Source organism: Manduca sexta, chromosome 13 (genome assembly GCF_014839805.1).
Source record: "Manduca sexta isolate Smith_Timp_Sample1 chromosome 13, JHU_Msex_v1.0, whole genome shotgun sequence".
NCBI lineage: Eukaryota > Metazoa > Arthropoda > Insecta > Lepidoptera > Sphingidae > Manduca > Manduca sexta.
In genome coordinates this window covers 12,857,417-12,874,109 of record NC_051127.1, presented here as the reverse complement: position 1 = coordinate 12,874,109, position 16,693 = coordinate 12,857,417, and the positions used below count along the sequence as shown (strand labels likewise).

The following is a 16,693-nucleotide window of genomic DNA, read 5'->3' as shown; positions in this document are numbered from 1 at the left end:
TAGTTTTGGTGCGTTAATAATTTGTTATTTTCAACTGAATAATTTTTATTAAATATATTGTGTTTGGGTCGATATCAATAATTTCAAATTCCAATAAATTATATTGTTTCAAAAAAGTGACAGAAAACTTGAATCTTTACTGCGTGCAATGAAACGGATCAGCAAATCCAGTATATTGCATGCCATCCTTGTTTACCAAGATAAAATTATAATAAAGTATCTCGTTTTTATTTTTATTTTTATATTACAAAATTGTGGTTTGTTTCTTGGCAAAAAATAACCATTTGTTTTCAAACTAGCATAATCATAGAATTAGACTTAATGATTATATAAAAATAAAGAACGGGAAGTATTAGTTGCAATAAAAATAATGGAAGTATTTACGAGATATAATTTGCTCAAACATGTAACATCTTACTGTACTCGACCCGGCTTTTTACGAGACCGTAACATATTGAATCGACAATATACAATAATTATTAGTCATAAACGACAGGCTATTAGACACCAAATAAAAGTTTCAACTCTAGTCTGTTCATACTCTTCAGATAAAAACAAACATTTCATAACCTTTGAGAAAAAAGCCGAAGCCTTAAAGGATGCCTTCGAGCAGAGGAAAGAAAAATTAAAGGACACCGAGCAGAAAATAAGGCTAAAAGGTGAGGAATTTGTTAGAGATATAAAGCACCAGAAAGAAGTTACAGGCAAAAAATTAAAAGTGAAAAAGGAGTTCATTATAAAAGACATATTGGAGACCAGAGATAAAGTTAAAGAGAAACTTGAAGAAGTCGTGGAGGTAATGCATATAATGTTTAATGCATAAAATTGCTCAATAACTTTTTATATAACCTTAAGTTTTGTTAACCAAAAATATAATTATATATAATAACTATTACTCTTAATTTTTTCAGAGAGAAAATGCATTTACCATACCAAATATCCTTTGTGTCACAAGGATAGTGATGTCTCCATATCTAGGCTATATTATACTGCAAGATAATTACAATGTTGCATTGGGCCTTTTGGTATTTGCTGGTGTTACAGATTTAGTGAGTTATCCATACATGCAATTGTTTATTACTTATTAAATCTTATGGACAAATACATTACAAGCTGCCATGGAGTCATTTTATGAACAATCTTAGGCACACAGTCCTTCACTGTTTAATTTCTTAAACTCAGTAGCCTAGTTACTACCATTTTGATTAGTACTAGAATGATACATTTATCTCATTTTTATTTTTGTCATATTCTGCTACCTGTGCATATTAGGCGATAGTCACAATACACACTAGAGCGAACTTTAATAACTGCCTCTAACTCCTAAATTGTATTTTCCAGTTGGACGGATGGATAGCAAGAAATTGGAAAGGACAGTCAACCAAAATGGGCTCATTCCTGGATCCTATGGCTGATAAAGTTCTCATAGCAACACTATTTATAACCTTGACATGGCAGAACTTGATACCACTTGCACTTACATTGCTAATTGTGGGCCGTGATGCTGCCTTAGTTATTGCAGGTTTTGTCATAAGATATATGAGCCTGCCACCTCCTGTGAGTATAGCTATATAGCTTTATTCTTGATCAGTTGGTATTTTTAAATGTCAATGGTAGAAATTTCTAATGTTGTAAAGGGCAAATTGTGACTTTAAAAGAGGCAATAAACTATATTTTACATTTTAGAACTTCTTCATTTCTTTTTCTATCAAGATGCATTCTAGATACTTATATAATTCATGTATGTAATGTAAAGTAAAATTAAGTTTGAACAAAAAATGACAATGTTTATATTTTTGTTATTGCTTCCTCATTTTAACAGATATCAAAATCTTAAGTATGATGTAAAATGGACAGCAAAAGTTTCAGTTCAATTGTATATAGAACATAATTTCCCCAAAATGACTCTCCAACATTGAAATATCCACTGTCAAAATAATGTATCTATTATTAAGGCGATACCTCAAGGTCCATTTTCATACATTTTGTTTCACCTTTAATCTGGGTAACTAAACAAGTATTGGCAAGTAAAGAATATAAATTTAAAAATTTCGTCATATTAAATTTTAAAGGCCGAAATATCCATGATTATTAATTATTTTTACGTTATTCTTTCAACTGCGAGAACTAATCACTAACTAGACGTGAATTTAAATTCTTTACTTGCCAATACTTGTTTAGTTACCCAGATTAAAGGTGAAACAAAATGTATGAAAATGGACTTAAAATATTTTTCATTGTAATAAATAATAGTTATATAAGTAACTACCTCAATGGCAATAACATTTTGTAAGATTAGTAATGTGACATAGAATGATTTTTTTAATTGAATAAGTGTTGTTTATACATAATATCCAAGGATTGTTAATTATAATAATTTCAATTCATGAAACTACACTCTATCACACTTCTATATAAATTATTCATTTGTGTTTTGCATTGAAAATGGCAACTGTGGCACATTGTTATCATAATAAGCATTATTAATTGCATTGTTCGCAGAGAACGCTGAGTAGATACTTCGACGTGACGCACGCAACAGCTCAGCTGGCACCCACCTTTATAAGCAAAGTCAATACTGCTGTACAACTTTTATTGGTGAGTGTTCACTCAATACGGAATACACACGCAGGATAGTAGAGTATGACTGAATTATATTCCTGCAATTATTTTCTTCTTAATATTTTATACATCCTTTAAAGTATCAGTATTACACAGCAGAAGCTATACTTATTTTATGACAATAAAAAATATGAAAAGGTTTTATTATAAGATTACATACATTAAAAATGTAGTTATTTCTAAAAGACTATCTCGTAAAGGCTTGAATTATTTTACTGTAATTATTTCTTTTCAGGTTGGCACCACCCTCGCCTCGCCTGTGTTTGGTTACGTAGACCACCCCTTGTTGCATGCTTTGTGCGGCGTCACTGCTGTCTCCACAGTAGTTTCGGCTGTCAGTTACCTAGTTAGTAAGGACACTTACAAATTTTTGAAGAAGCGGTCTTGATTTCCTGTATAAGCAAATATTTGTTCTCACATGTATATTTTTACACTAGTCTTCCAAATGTGTTAGCGGAACAAGTTATTCGCCAAATGTGTATAATAATGTAAATAAAATTATACTATGGTATAAAAATGAATTTAATTACATTATGTTGCTGATGATATACCTACATGACCATGATCCATTGGATATTTTTTATATGACATATCTTATGATCGAGACACATACATTTTATTTGATTTACCTCCATTAATACATGATGCAATAGGTGGCAAGCCTATTCTCATATTGGGCACAGATTCCAGCCTCCAGGCTTAGACTGAGCAGAAAAACCCAAATATCACTGCCCGTCTCGGGATTCGAACCCAGGACCTCAGAACGCTACCGTACTGCGCATGCAGCAAAACTACGCCGCCGAGTCAGTCATTGTTTCACATATTTGCATATAACAGATTAAAAAAAAGCTAAGACTATTTTTTGAGGCCATAAATATTCTCTAAGTCCTCATTAAATGAAAAAGTAATTAAAATATCCAGCCTTTCGAATTATACTACCTACTTTTTAATATCAAGAACAATATTGAACAATAACTTGCTGAGCAAGTCAAATTAATCTATGTAACAAACCCATGACCCTTAAAGCTTAAATGGAAAATAAATCAAGATTGATGGTATAGTTCCAATTAAAATTGGGGAATAATTCCAAGTTTATTTACTTTGCTAATAAATTCTTCAAACTTGTTTCCATGTCATGAAGTGACGATAACTAACTAACGAATAACGAAATAAGAGTAGATGTTTTCAGAATGTTTTTACTTATTTTAAGCCCAATTTTGGAATAAAACCATTCAAATATGGGTTTCATAGCCAAACTAAACTACAAAGTACCACTACACTAATAAAATCGTTCATATAATAATTTAATTAAAATAAAGTACAGAATGTTAAAATAAACACAATATACAAATGGAAACAATTTATTTTTTATTTATCCGTTTGAATAAATTGCAGGTTTGAATACAAAACATAAAATTATAAAAAAATACGTGGTATTACTAGATTATACTTAAACTACCCAAAACGAATACAGCCATCTGCTTTCATTGTGGAATAAAAGAATAATCTTTCTGTTTATCACGTGGTGGAACTTATCAAAATGGAAAAGCCATAATACAAAGAGTTACCATTGACAATAACAAACATGAAAACTGAAGGGAAATTCAAAAATATTTATAAAAATAATGTAATGTGGAATGTTGGAATTTTACATGTTAGTGTTTTAGTAGGGTTTATTCCACAAAAAGAAATATTGGTCGAAAAAATATCACTGTACTAGATCAGTACTGGATCCCACAATGGTACTGGTACATCATTTTATGAATGTTGATTCATCAACCGAACGGTACTGGAGGGTGAAGAGTAAATTTTGAAAGGCACATACATATTATATTATTCAAGTCTCTATCCATGTTTCCGTATAAATCCTAACACCAATTGAAACAATCTGTCCATATTCATTGTGACAAAACCAACTACATTTTTGGTATGTACTTTGTCTCTCTATAAATCATATAAATGATAATTTTTATAAAGACCTAAATCTATTGATTCATTTATTATTCCATATAAAGCTACTTACTATGTATTTAAGCCTTTTTTTGTATTTTTAAGTTAATGTCATAGCTATTGCTTATAATATTTACTGTGTTTAAGACAAAAATTAATTATTTATGTCATAAAGTTCAAACAAAAGTTGGTAAAACTGTAAATAATACAAAAGACTAGAGGAAAAAATCATTTTCGGACCATTTTCACCAATTATATACTTTCATTGACCATTTAGTAAACTACCTAATTGGATTTTATACATTATAGTATTATAAATTATGTTAAGCCAATACATTGCTTTACAATACCTAACAAGAGTTAAATTATATTTAAAAGAATTTCATTAAATATGGCAGCTAATTAATTGTTAGGAATAACTACAGTGGAGCATCCACAATAAATAATAAAAGGTGATTATAGCATTTGATACAACAGCAAGTGGCTGGCATGCTAGTTCTAATGAAGATTTATAACCCCCAAGACATAACATTATAGTCATAATAAAAATCTCTATGTTGACATTTTCTTTGGATGAGAAATACAACTAATGGTGAGTAATCAAATTGGATAAAACATTTCATTTGCTGGCAAAAAGCATGGTCCAATGCCTTCAGGCAGAAAAATCCCTACTGGAGCATAAATTAAAGCATACATATTTACAAAACACAATGTTCATAAATGGTCAGGCACCAAAAAGTTAAATACTTACTGAATTATAATTTTCAATCCTCAAACTGATAACAGTCAATATAATGTAAAAAAAATTAAGAAAATTAGGTCTTAAAATTATAATAATTGTACAAAAGTATAAACTGACACAAGATGATTGCACAAAATATAAAAAAATAATGCACATTATTCGTTATAAAAATAATATAGTTTTTTAGTAATGGTAACAGTACTAACGCTTGTGTTACACCAAGATCATAATGCTCTGTGTAATTGTCATATTACACTATATATTAATATGCATACAAATACAAAATGCATGTTAGTTAAAAGGAAAACTGTATGAGTATGTTGAATGATTAATACTTTAACCGACCTTGTTGATTAGCTCATCACATATGGCCGTCAGTTCCTCATTGTCCTTAATTTTCTGTGCTAAAGACTCCTGGAGTGATGAGGCATGAACTTCACTCTTTTTAAGCATGGCATTAAGTTTTAGAATTTCAGCCTGATGTGCTTTTTTCACAGCATCCAATTCTGCATTAGCTTTATTAAGTTGTTGCATAGCATGTTGCCGCAGCGTTTCATATCTAGCCTCCAGTTTTTGAATAGCATCATTGTTTTCTTCAACAGTTCGTTTAAGAGTCTCTTCATTGCCTTTATATCCTTGTATTATGACTTTACATCTTTCATATTTTGTATGAACATCATTAAAGGCATGTTCCATAGATGCTAGATGAGCAGCTGCTTCATCTCGCTCCCTTATGAGTGTGGATCTCTCATCATTCCATCTTTTTGCTTCTGCTTCACGCTCACCAATAAGCGATGAGATTGTACGTTCATATTCTTCCATCACCACACTCATCTGCTTATTGTTTCTAACCTTTTCAGCCACCCTTTGAGAAAGAACTTTTTCTTTTTCTGCATATTCCTCATTTTGATCTGTAACTTTTTTAATTTTAGCCTCACATTCTTCTAATCTCTCCCTTAGTTCATGGTTAAGATCTCTTAAGTTCTGTGCCTCTTCTTCCTGTGCTGTTAGAAGCTCTTTCACTGCTCGTAATTGTTCTACAGTATGAGGATCCATATCTGAAGTGCGTGTAATTACTGGGGGTGGTGGAGGGATGTTAGCACCAAGACTAAGAAGTCGATCAATAGTTGCTATTGCTGGGGAGACAGTACTAGCCTTCACTGGGGTGACTTTAGCAGATGAAGGCTGACTCCTGTTCACGGCTGGTGTGACCACTTGTGTAGGTTTCTCAGTGGGACCACTAATACTTGGTTGCACAGATAATTGTTGCATTGAGTTCACAATGTTCTGCTCCGTACCAGACATGGTACTGCACACAGGTTACACTGATTCCAAAATCAATTGCTTTTGGATTGATAATGTTCACATGGTCTACTCTGGAAATAAAAGAAAAACTAATATTAATTAACGGTTCAATACTCCGTTGCGGAAATAATGTCAAAGAATGTGGAATCAATTAGGTACACACAACAAATATTCCACTATTTTATTATATCATAAATCTGCATATGCTATTGGCGACCGAAAGGTTTTACTGTTCGTAAAATACGTAGATGGATATGCACATCCCACGCAAGAAACATATACGAAGAATATTGTAATATCTGCGTTGGTTGATAGAGTAACCTACCGCAATGTCCTCGGACCATACGCACTTTAATTGCAGACAACGCACTGAGACACCACTTTGTAAGGTATAAAAAATATTAGTTCAAATTAGATCTTCACATAAAATTATTAAACATTTGCCAAACTATAACAAAAAAATACAACGACGATGATCGCGATGATGACATCAGTCAATTACCAATTTTGTAACAGAGAATCAATCTTTTTATTACTCTGTGCAAAGAATGCAAGCAATGCAAACTGGTTGACTTTAGAGTATGAACAGAAATGGCCAATTGCATTCATCTTTAGTGTGAAAAGGACAGCATAAACATAGGTAGATAAAATAAAATTTTCTTCCTCAAATCGTATGAAAATTCCATTTGACATTCCCATCAAGTAAAATTAGAGGAGACATAATGATGAATTTTAGTCGATTTTAAAAGAAAAGAATCGAATAATTTTAACGATAGCTAAAATTAAAAGGTAAAAGTTGTTATATTACATGTACTATATCCGTATGAAAATTCAATGTTATACCATTACTATATGTAATTTGAAAATTCAGAAATTCATTTTACGAAATACGAATTATATTCAGGGTGAGACTGAAATGTTAGACAATACAAATCTGTGAAAATGATTTGACTAATTTCAAATCGTACAGGTATTACGGCGCAGGATTTCGATTAGTCACTAAATAATTTGTCTACGGGATATTAGCAAGGTAGGTAAAAGAAATAGGTATAACTCTTCCAAGTTCCACGTAAGGGTCTCAATTTCCTACTAATAAAAGTGATTGTAGTCTTTGTAATTGAAAGATGCTTTTTCCTTTGTAGGGATAGGCAAAGGTAATTATATACCATATTTCGCCACATATGTTAGGTCCTGTATATAATATAATAGTGGGCGAGCCCATTATTATTTATCGGGCACAATTCCAGACTCCGGAATTCCGGCTAATACTAAGCAGAAAAACCCAGTATCATTGATCGCCTCAGTATTCGAACCCGAGAATTCAGTTCGGCAGTCGTATCTCGTAAGCAATACAACTACGTCAGCTATTAGATAAAGCTTTTAAATTAGTTTGTTTGTTTGTTTGTTTGAACGTGTTAATCTCAGGAACTACCCGTTCGAATTGAAAAATTAGTTTTGGATAGCCCATTTATCGAAGAAGGTTATAGGCTATATATCATCACGCTATGCCAAATAGCAGGGGAGCAGTTATGAAAAATGTTGCAATAACAGGGAAAATTTATTACATTTAAGAGCTTCCGTTGTGTGTGGTGCGTAAATGGTTAAAGCTATGCAATTATGTTTGACGGAATTGTTCCTATTAAAAATGTACCTATTATAAAACAAGGACCCCAGCCACATCTATCTGCCTGACTGAAAGCGTTAAACTTAAATATTACCCAACGGATTTAGATGAAATTCGGTACGGAGATAGTTTGAGACCCTGGGAAGAACATTGACGACTTTGTATTCCGGGAAATTAAACAGAGTGATTTTTATAATAAAAAAACTTTAGCCCGGAAAAAGCTTGTCATGCGGGCAGAGCCGCGGGCAAAAGCTAGTTGTTTATGTGCTTAGGTGCCAATACGGAAAAGCTTTTGCTTCGTATGTAATACGCAGTGCGGGGTGTAGAGTAGAGTGGGCTTGGTGGTTGCCAATTTCAAATCGAGAGAGGGCGCCGAAGGCTCTAGGGACCGTCAGAGGTACTTATACACTTGAGACCTAAAAAAATGTCGCTGGAAAAAAGGAGCGCAAGATTTTTTTTTACTGTGCGCCCGGTTTTTAAAGCCGCCTCTGGTAATACCTGTCGACAAAAAGACACTCATTTCCATAATTTGCCCCACATTGCTACTAGAATATTTACTATTCCAAAGAATTTCTGCGTGATTAGTACAAAACAAACATCTTAAAGATACAGAATTCATAACGTAGGTAGGTATCTTCATTATATTGCGCCGCGCCGCGCAACGCCAACCTATTTCAATCGAAAATCCGATAGACCCAAATGTCTTTTTGTTGCCGATTTTATGATTCTTGGTAAAGAGCCTAGCTAAATTTATTTGATGAATTATTTACTTATTTCTAAATACTCTGCATTATAGACATCGCATTCACAATACGTAAAATTTTCTAGTATAATATTATTATTTTTGAAAATAAAGTGTTCATTTTCCCCAAGTGATAAGTTCATCAAGTTACATGACTTTACCTACCTCGGATTTCTTGGTCTTGGGCCAGCGTTACTAAGCATTATTCTAACGAGGTATTTAATCAAGTTCATTAGTGCAATAGTTGTATGTGGACAAAGACAAAATAAAAAAAAACAGTAAGTAACGATTTATACACCAACAATATATTTATCAGTTCTATACATTTCATAAGCAAATTCTTCATCATGCGTAGGATCAAACTCTAAACCTGCAACAAATATTTGCAAATTTACAATGAATATAAGGAGGTATAATTTTGTTCTGGTCCATTTTGTCATCATTTCGAACAAAAAAAAAAAAGTAAATAAGTATCTAAATTAACAATGTAATAAGCTATTTGTAATAAACTCGATAGCATTAAAATAAGCATACAAGCAAGGTGAACATGACCCAACAAGTAACCGCTACCTAAAATGGACTTGCACGCAGGGTCATGCGCAGCTTTTTTTACACCCAGTAGTGTTGAAGAGGAAATAATTAACTGTTAACATGTAGTTTCGAACTTAATTTTATTGTTTTACATATAAGGAATTAGGTAACTTACCAATGTATTCTATTTCAAGATTGAATCTACCATCGATTTTATCCCCGCACGAAATTCCAAAATGCGTCACTCGGTCAAAACGAATTCGGGTTTGTTTATCTTGTAATCGCCCTTTCGATCCCAGGACAAACTTTGAGAAAGGAATCTGTAAGTTTTATATAATTATGTGAATTCTACTAGCTTAAAAAGGGAATAATAAGAGCCTACCGAGATGATGCTTTGCTGAATTGAAGAAGATACTTTCATTAAAATAATAAAAAAAAAGTAAGATTTCAAGCTGATCACCGCGTGGTCGTGCGAGGTCACTGCCCGACCTGATATGCCACTCTGAAGCAGCGTACAGTTAAAATTAAACGGGTATTTTTAAAGCTATTTAAAGGTGCCCAAACATTAACAGTGACTTCGAAACTCAGAGAAGTAATCAAATATTGAGGACACTAGTTCCTTTTGAACTATTTTAAGTTATTAATAATATTTGTGTACCTATCTCATAACATTGTTAATCACCATGCTAGGCATCGACTGCAAGTTTAGCTCTCGATGCTACTACCTACTTTAGCTATTTGCCAGTAAGGTCCACCTCTAGTATAGAGTACGTAGTGGTAAATGTCGTTCCAAGTGATATCGTAGTAACCTTCGCAAGAGATGTTCAATAGATAGGATCTACCATCACCGCGTATTTTTAAAACTAAAGTGTTGTACAGATGCCAATCATACGTCGTCGCCCTTTTAAATGCTTTCTTAAAAAAAAAAAACACTTTTAGGGCTCGTTGTTACGATGTTTGAGAAAACGAGAATGGTCAAATAAAATAGAGCGACCAAGTACAAAAGCCAAGCTTCCAAATAAATGGTATATAAAGACTGCATTTAGTATTGTTTGTATTATACGTCTGATAGATAACATTTATATAGACATTGTAAAATAGGTGTATAAGTATATATACATATTTTTTAATTTATACTGTATCTATCTATGTAGGATAAAATAATTCAAAAATCCTATTTTATTAGTACGTAAGTGGTGAAAAGGTGAATATGTCTGTCAATCAAAGCGAGACTGTAAAGCACTAATAATCTTGGAACACATCAAACGCCTGAGTTATGCACTCAATTGGGTGTTTCCTAATTCCGATATTTTTAGCATGAAATTTAACGCTATTCTTACTCTAATAATTTTCGACCGAATTCCGCAGTAGCCAGCCTTTTTAATTCGGCCATCTTTTGGCACTCTTGTGTCTAAATAGCCGTGGAAGTTGCCCCGGCCTGCTGGGCTCATCTCAAAACTGCAACTACTGAAACCTTCATTGTGGTCACTGTCGCTGGTGGTTACGAATTTATCCAGTACACTAGGATCGTTGAAACACCAGACGACATCAGTTTCACCTAGAACGAAATCGTGATATTAAACAGCTATAGAAATCTTACATTATGTGTTGTTGAGTGTTTAATTGAATGCGTTTATAATTATTGTTTTTAGGTTTATTATTAGCATTAAGATGTTCATCTTTGTGTGCTTCCAAATCTATTCAGCCGTTTATGAGTATGCCTTAAAACATCGAAAAATTTGAACAAATTTTCACATTTATTATAATTAGTGAATTTTCGATAGCCCTCATGGCGCAACGGCTAGTGAACCGGGTGTAAATCGTAGGGCCGGAAGTTCTATTTGCGCACTAAGCTAAATGTTTGTGAGACTAAAAGCCTCTTATAGACCTTGATGCTGATAATAAAAGTCTTGTAGGGTGGGCTTAGTGCTAATATTTCTTTTTATAGTGTAAACTTATGAGCCATGGCGGCTTTTGGGGGAGGCGAACCGGGCAACCGCCCAGGGCCTCACGCTTACAGAGGCCGCGCGCGGTGCCTCGCAGGACCTTTTTTTTACGTTCTTACCGACGAGACTGTTTAAATAGGGGAACGTTTTTCTTTTACTCTGCCCGGGGCCTCACGTCTGTTTCTTTTTGCTTTCGCCTGGGGATTCGCGTCGTTTAGGGCCGCCACTGCTTATGAGCAAGTCAACAGTAAATCAGTAATGTTTTCAGCAATTAGCAGTCATCTATGCAGGCTGTAAGACCTGTACTGAATAAAAATTACACATCAATGCAAGTCTTATTCAGTGTTACAGCATGCCCATGTTGAAACAAAAAAATGATAAATGCACAGACAAAGGCTATATCTAAATAATGTATTTTATTAAAACGAATAGTGTCTACAGGTTACAATAATGTCTTAGAACATACAAACATTCAAAATAATTGTCACAACAGATTTAATTTTGTTAAACATCCATTAGACATAATTATATTTAATTTGCTTTTATGGTCAAGACAAATGAAATATGATAACATTATTATTACTCAAGTTGTTTACTAAATATGTTTTTGTTTACCATTATATTAGTAAATGAATATTTTTAATAGAATTGTTTGGACAAATGGCATTCAGTTAACATGGAATAGTGTCAAGTCAAAAGGTACAAACAATCTTGGATTTATTTTTCCAAATTAAAAATTAGTAAATAATATAAAATTAAGAAATAAGTCCAATATAATTTAAAACACCAAAAACACCACAATAATAAATGATAACTATGTACAAAGTTTCATCACAGCAAGAGCACTTGAGTTGAATCACAGGAATTCACAAAAGTAATTATTGGACGCAAACATATAATAAGACGATGGGTTGGAAAAGCACCAAAAATGCAATATCTTAGATATAATACTGGTCATGTTTAGCGGACTTCGTTGATGAGCTGATCACATATTCTTGTGAGTTCTTCATTGTCCCTATTCTTCTGAGTCAAAGATTCCTGAAGTGAAGCAATAGTAATTTCATGTTTTTTGATTATAGCATTCAGTTTAGTAATTTCTGCACTGTGGTTCTTTTTAACATTCTCCAGTGTTTCGTTTGCTTTCGCTAGGCTATCTGACGTGACCTGCTTTAGATTGCCATACAATCCTTCATATTTCTTAACTGCCCCTTCATATTCAGTAATCTTTTGCTCATATACTATTTCTCTGTCTTTAAACTCTAGGATGACACTTTTACATTTTTCATATTTGGCTAAAAGGTCATTGAAAGAGCTTTCCATGCTGCAAAGGTGATTCAAAGCTTGGTCTCTCTCATTAGTTAACTTCTCCATGGCTTCTTGAGTGGCAACTTTGTCTCTCTGCTGTTCACCTATTAGAGAAGATATAGTTTTCTCATATTCTTCCATAACAATGCACATTTGTTTGTTACTTAATATTTTGTCATTGACTTGCTGAAGGAGTTTATTTTCCTTCTCTAAGAAGTGTTCTTTTTCTTCAGTAAGTTTCTTGACACTAGATGCCAATTCTTCTAAGGTTCTTGAGTGTTTATGTTCAATTTCTTGAAGCAATGATTTTAATTCTCTGTTGTCTTGTCTGAGCTGTAAAACTTCTTGGTCTTGTTTTTGAAGTATAACTCTTAGTGATTGAAGGCGATCTACTTGTTGTGAGTTATAGTTGAACACTCTGGGACTTCTAGGAGCTGCAGTAGGAGGAGTGTTCCCGAGATGCTGATCAATCTGTCAGTAGTGACTTGTGGAGTGAGTATAGCTGATACACTGCGAACAAGGGCTGGAGTGGATCGTGTTTGGCTTGTGCCTGACTTTGTTACATCACTATTGATAACAGGAGGCACCACCTGTGTTGGTTTATCTTTACCCAGCGTTGTAGGCATGGAACCAGTAGATAAAGAATGTTTAGGCGATGCAACGTGACTGTCAACATAAATTGATGCAGCACTGCCTGTCTCGTAGCCCACGTCGCACTCAGTCGAGTCCGAAGTGGTTTCATTATGTATAGAATCAGACTGTAATAAATTCTGCCTGGCATACAACGGGTCGAACTTCACAAACAAACTTTCTTTGCCGCGGTCTACATGATTGTGGTTTCTGTTCGATTCTGCACATTTTACAAGGTAGTCCAAGCTGGTAGAGTCGATGAACACATTGTCGTCATACAATGGCAGGTCTTGCATGGTAACGTCGCATATACTGCCAACGTCTGCACCCGTGAGCAGGTCGCTTGTTTCGTCCGAATGGTCCGACAGTTCCTTCTTTGGTGACATTGCCATCAGATCACCCACCGAAGATACTGACGTAATATAATGGTCATCAGTAGTGTTAGAGCCTCTCGCAGACAACATATTTTGTTTACTATCGTCACTGCTACCCTCACTATCACCTTTTAAAAAATTACTAAACTTGTTATAAATTTTCGTCAAGCTGTTAGTTTCCTTGCGCACGAGTGAGTCGAGTGTCCCAATATTAAACATTCGTTATTCTGAATATCTATTTCTGTTACAACGACTAATATTTCAGCTGCCTATATATTAAGTTGCTGAAGTTTGAAATAGCGAACGTAAAAAATACTTTCATCAAAGTGCAACGGATATTTTTAATTTGAAATGTGACAATTGTCGACTACCATAAACACAAATAACACATGCAGCCACAGATAAGCTTGTGGGAGTAGAGAACTAATATGAGTGAACAAATAAACCGGAATGAAGGATTTTAAAGATAAAATACTTATCAGTGTTGCCAGGTATGCTGATTTATCTGTATACCTACTAGGCAGCACCAATTACTTATTTAGATATTTAGCTGATACAGAATTGAAATTGATGCAGATTTTTATAAATATTTTTACACTAAATGACAATTTATACCGTTTTTTTTTATATAGATGTATGTTTTGGTTTTGAATTAGAAAATAGTAGTCAAGGGATCTAAGAAAAAGATCACTAAAACTAAAATCTATACAGAAGATACTTATACAGATTTTTCTTGTTGCCAATACAGATAATACGTCCTAGCTACCTGGCAGTACTGATACTGCTTAAAAATAAATTACAGCTTAAATATTTGCCTTCAGACAGAAATTACTAAATTATTGATTTAATACCTACAATATATTCTACAAACTAAGCTGTTGTACCTTTTACTTATAGCATTGAATCGAAATTGAACATGTAAGCCATCTGATAATTGATCACCACTGTCCATAAACACTCAAAAATTACTATATTATACATAAAAACAACCTCAATGAGTCATCTGCCTCTGAAGTCTTCGCTAAAGGAAAGAAATATCAAACAGGGAAGTAAAGGGATATAAATATTTAAAACACTTATTCATCATATTAGTAAATTCAACAGCAATCTATCACTGCAAGCGGGTGTTATATGGGTTAGCAGTACTATCACGGTTGAGCATGCTTATTACTGATACAGGCACATACCAGTTTTATCTGAATCACATTCTGCTCAGCATAACATATTGTACGCATATATATATACTGGACTATAATCTCATAAAACATGACGTTTTATTGACTACTTTTATTGTCATTTGATTAGATAACAGATAACTATAGGTTGTTATACAATATATGTGTGCATTTTGCAATTAGGCTTTATACAAAGACATATAATTGCATAAAAAATATATGCTTGACGGTTATTATTTAACAACAATAATACCTGGTCTAGCAATAAGAACAGGGTCCATTTCAAACAATTCTTTAACTTCTTGCCCGAAGAGTTTCAGTTCCTTTTTAAGTTCCTTGTATCCATTTTTCAGATGTTCCCAGTTACTCATCTTTATTTCGGTATTGTAGCCGCCTTTTCTATCTTTCTCCCAAAACAACCATCTTTGTGTATTCACAATAACAGAACACGATTTGTTATAACATAAATCTGTGTTTACTTTTTTACACAAAACTGAGTATTGGCGATAAGTTTTACAGAAGTTTATTATTGATGTGTTCCTAAATAAAGCCATTGGCAATCTTTGTCTAATAAACTGATTAAAATATAATATTAATTATTTTTTGTTTATTTTATAACTTCACAACATAACCTAACTTTTTAGGAATGAATGAATGATCGAATTGGTAAGTGACATCCGTAAACAGCTGATTATGATTATATCGATATAAATGTCAGAATGACAAAATCACTCGATTGCTGCTATTACATGAATACTCACAATAAAATATTTTTCAGAGTATATATAGTATTTTATTTATAAGGACGGTTTTATCTAATTACTTTACAAATATATGAATGTATATCGGTGCACGGAAGTTTTAAATATAATGTTTTAGTTATTTGATGATTTTACTCTGCGGAAATAAGTGATATTCGTATAAAATTCTGACTATATTATAATCGATTAGAAAATTTCTATATTATCTAACCGCCACCCCTATGGAATGTGCATACACAACTGTCAATTTTCGTCACCAATTCTTAGTAATTTATATATTGAAATGTAAAAATGTATGTTCTCTGTGCATGCGGAGTGATACCGTCTCCCTAGCCAATACCAGTGACTAGTGAGTACATACGGCGCGCGAAGCTTTGATAATAAAATTGTGGGGGTTACCGGTTACTGGTTTTGTAGTAGAAGGTCAATACTTTCACTTACTTCAATTTACAACATTCCACGCCACGTATTCTACGTAGTTGTACCTTCATCAGCTTCGCACAGAAAATTATAAACGCACCTGAAATTGTTAAATATTTGGAATAGAATATGGATATATAGTTATCCAGTTCCAAGTAACTATAGTTTTAATTACTGAAAATGGGCATGGTCAACCAAAACGGTGTGGTGAGTAAATATATTATTCATTATAATTTGAACTCAATGAAAATATGCATTGTTAAAATATGCTCATGTTTAAATTTGGGAAAACTTAATAATTTAGATTATTTTCAATAATCTATAAGACTCAAGAAGTGTTTTAATCGAGTTTATTAGACCTAATGCTTACTTATTGTATACTTTGATTTTTGATCAAGAAAATTATACAGAAATCGCAAATTGAAAGTGCTTAGGGGAAATTGGGGAAAATTGGGAGTCCCTTTTTTGTGTCTCCGATTGTATTTATAATACTTACATATTACATCAAATCCTACAATTTCTAATCAAAGGTTTCTAAAAATATCTAATATATATACATTTTCATT

At 33.2% G+C, this 16,693-nt stretch overlaps 3 protein-coding genes across 4 annotated transcripts; 1 reads left to right on the top strand and 2 right to left on the bottom strand.

Annotated features, from left to right (window-relative positions):
• The first annotated feature begins 199 nt into the window (after positions 1-199).
• LOC115451112 (probable cardiolipin synthase (CMP-forming)) lies at positions 200-3,139 on the top strand. Its single transcript, XM_030179322.2, has 5 exons — positions 200-796; positions 912-1,049; positions 1,342-1,557; positions 2,503-2,598; positions 2,858-3,139. Exons 1-5 carry the CDS (start codon positions 371-373, stop codon positions 3,008-3,010), a joined length of 1,029 nt encoding a protein of 342 aa, XP_030035182.1. The 5' UTR covers positions 200-370; the 3' UTR covers positions 3,011-3,139.
• An 828-nt stretch (positions 3,140-3,967) lies between these two features.
• LOC115451111 (transforming acidic coiled-coil-containing protein 3) lies at positions 3,968-7,212 on the bottom strand. Of its 2 annotated transcripts, none has more exons than XM_037438150.1 (2): positions 6,945-7,212; positions 3,968-6,685 (listed from the first exon to the last, which is right to left on the bottom strand). In XM_037438150.1, the coding sequence occupies exon 2, from the start codon at positions 6,617-6,619 to the stop codon at positions 5,651-5,653; it is 969 nt and encodes a 322-aa protein (XP_037294047.1). In that variant the 5' UTR covers positions 6,620-6,685; positions 6,945-7,212; the 3' UTR covers positions 3,968-5,650. The 2 variants fall into 2 exon arrangements, with proteins under 2 accessions (XP_037294047.1, XP_030035180.1); XM_030179320.2 differs by having other exon boundaries at positions 3,968-6,690; positions 6,945-7,207.
• A 2,056-nt stretch (positions 7,213-9,268) lies between these two features.
• Positions 9,269-15,544, bottom strand: LOC119189180 (complex I intermediate-associated protein 30, mitochondrial-like). The gene is made up of 5 exons (XM_037438220.1): positions 15,200-15,544; positions 10,857-11,074; positions 10,246-10,431; positions 9,692-9,836; positions 9,269-9,355 (listed from the first exon to the last, which is right to left on the bottom strand). The coding sequence occupies exons 1-5, from the start codon at positions 15,498-15,500 to the stop codon at positions 9,276-9,278; spliced, it is 930 nt and encodes a 309-aa protein (XP_037294117.1). The 5' UTR covers positions 15,501-15,544; the 3' UTR covers positions 9,269-9,275.
• Between the last annotated feature and the right edge of the window lie 1,149 nt (positions 15,545-16,693).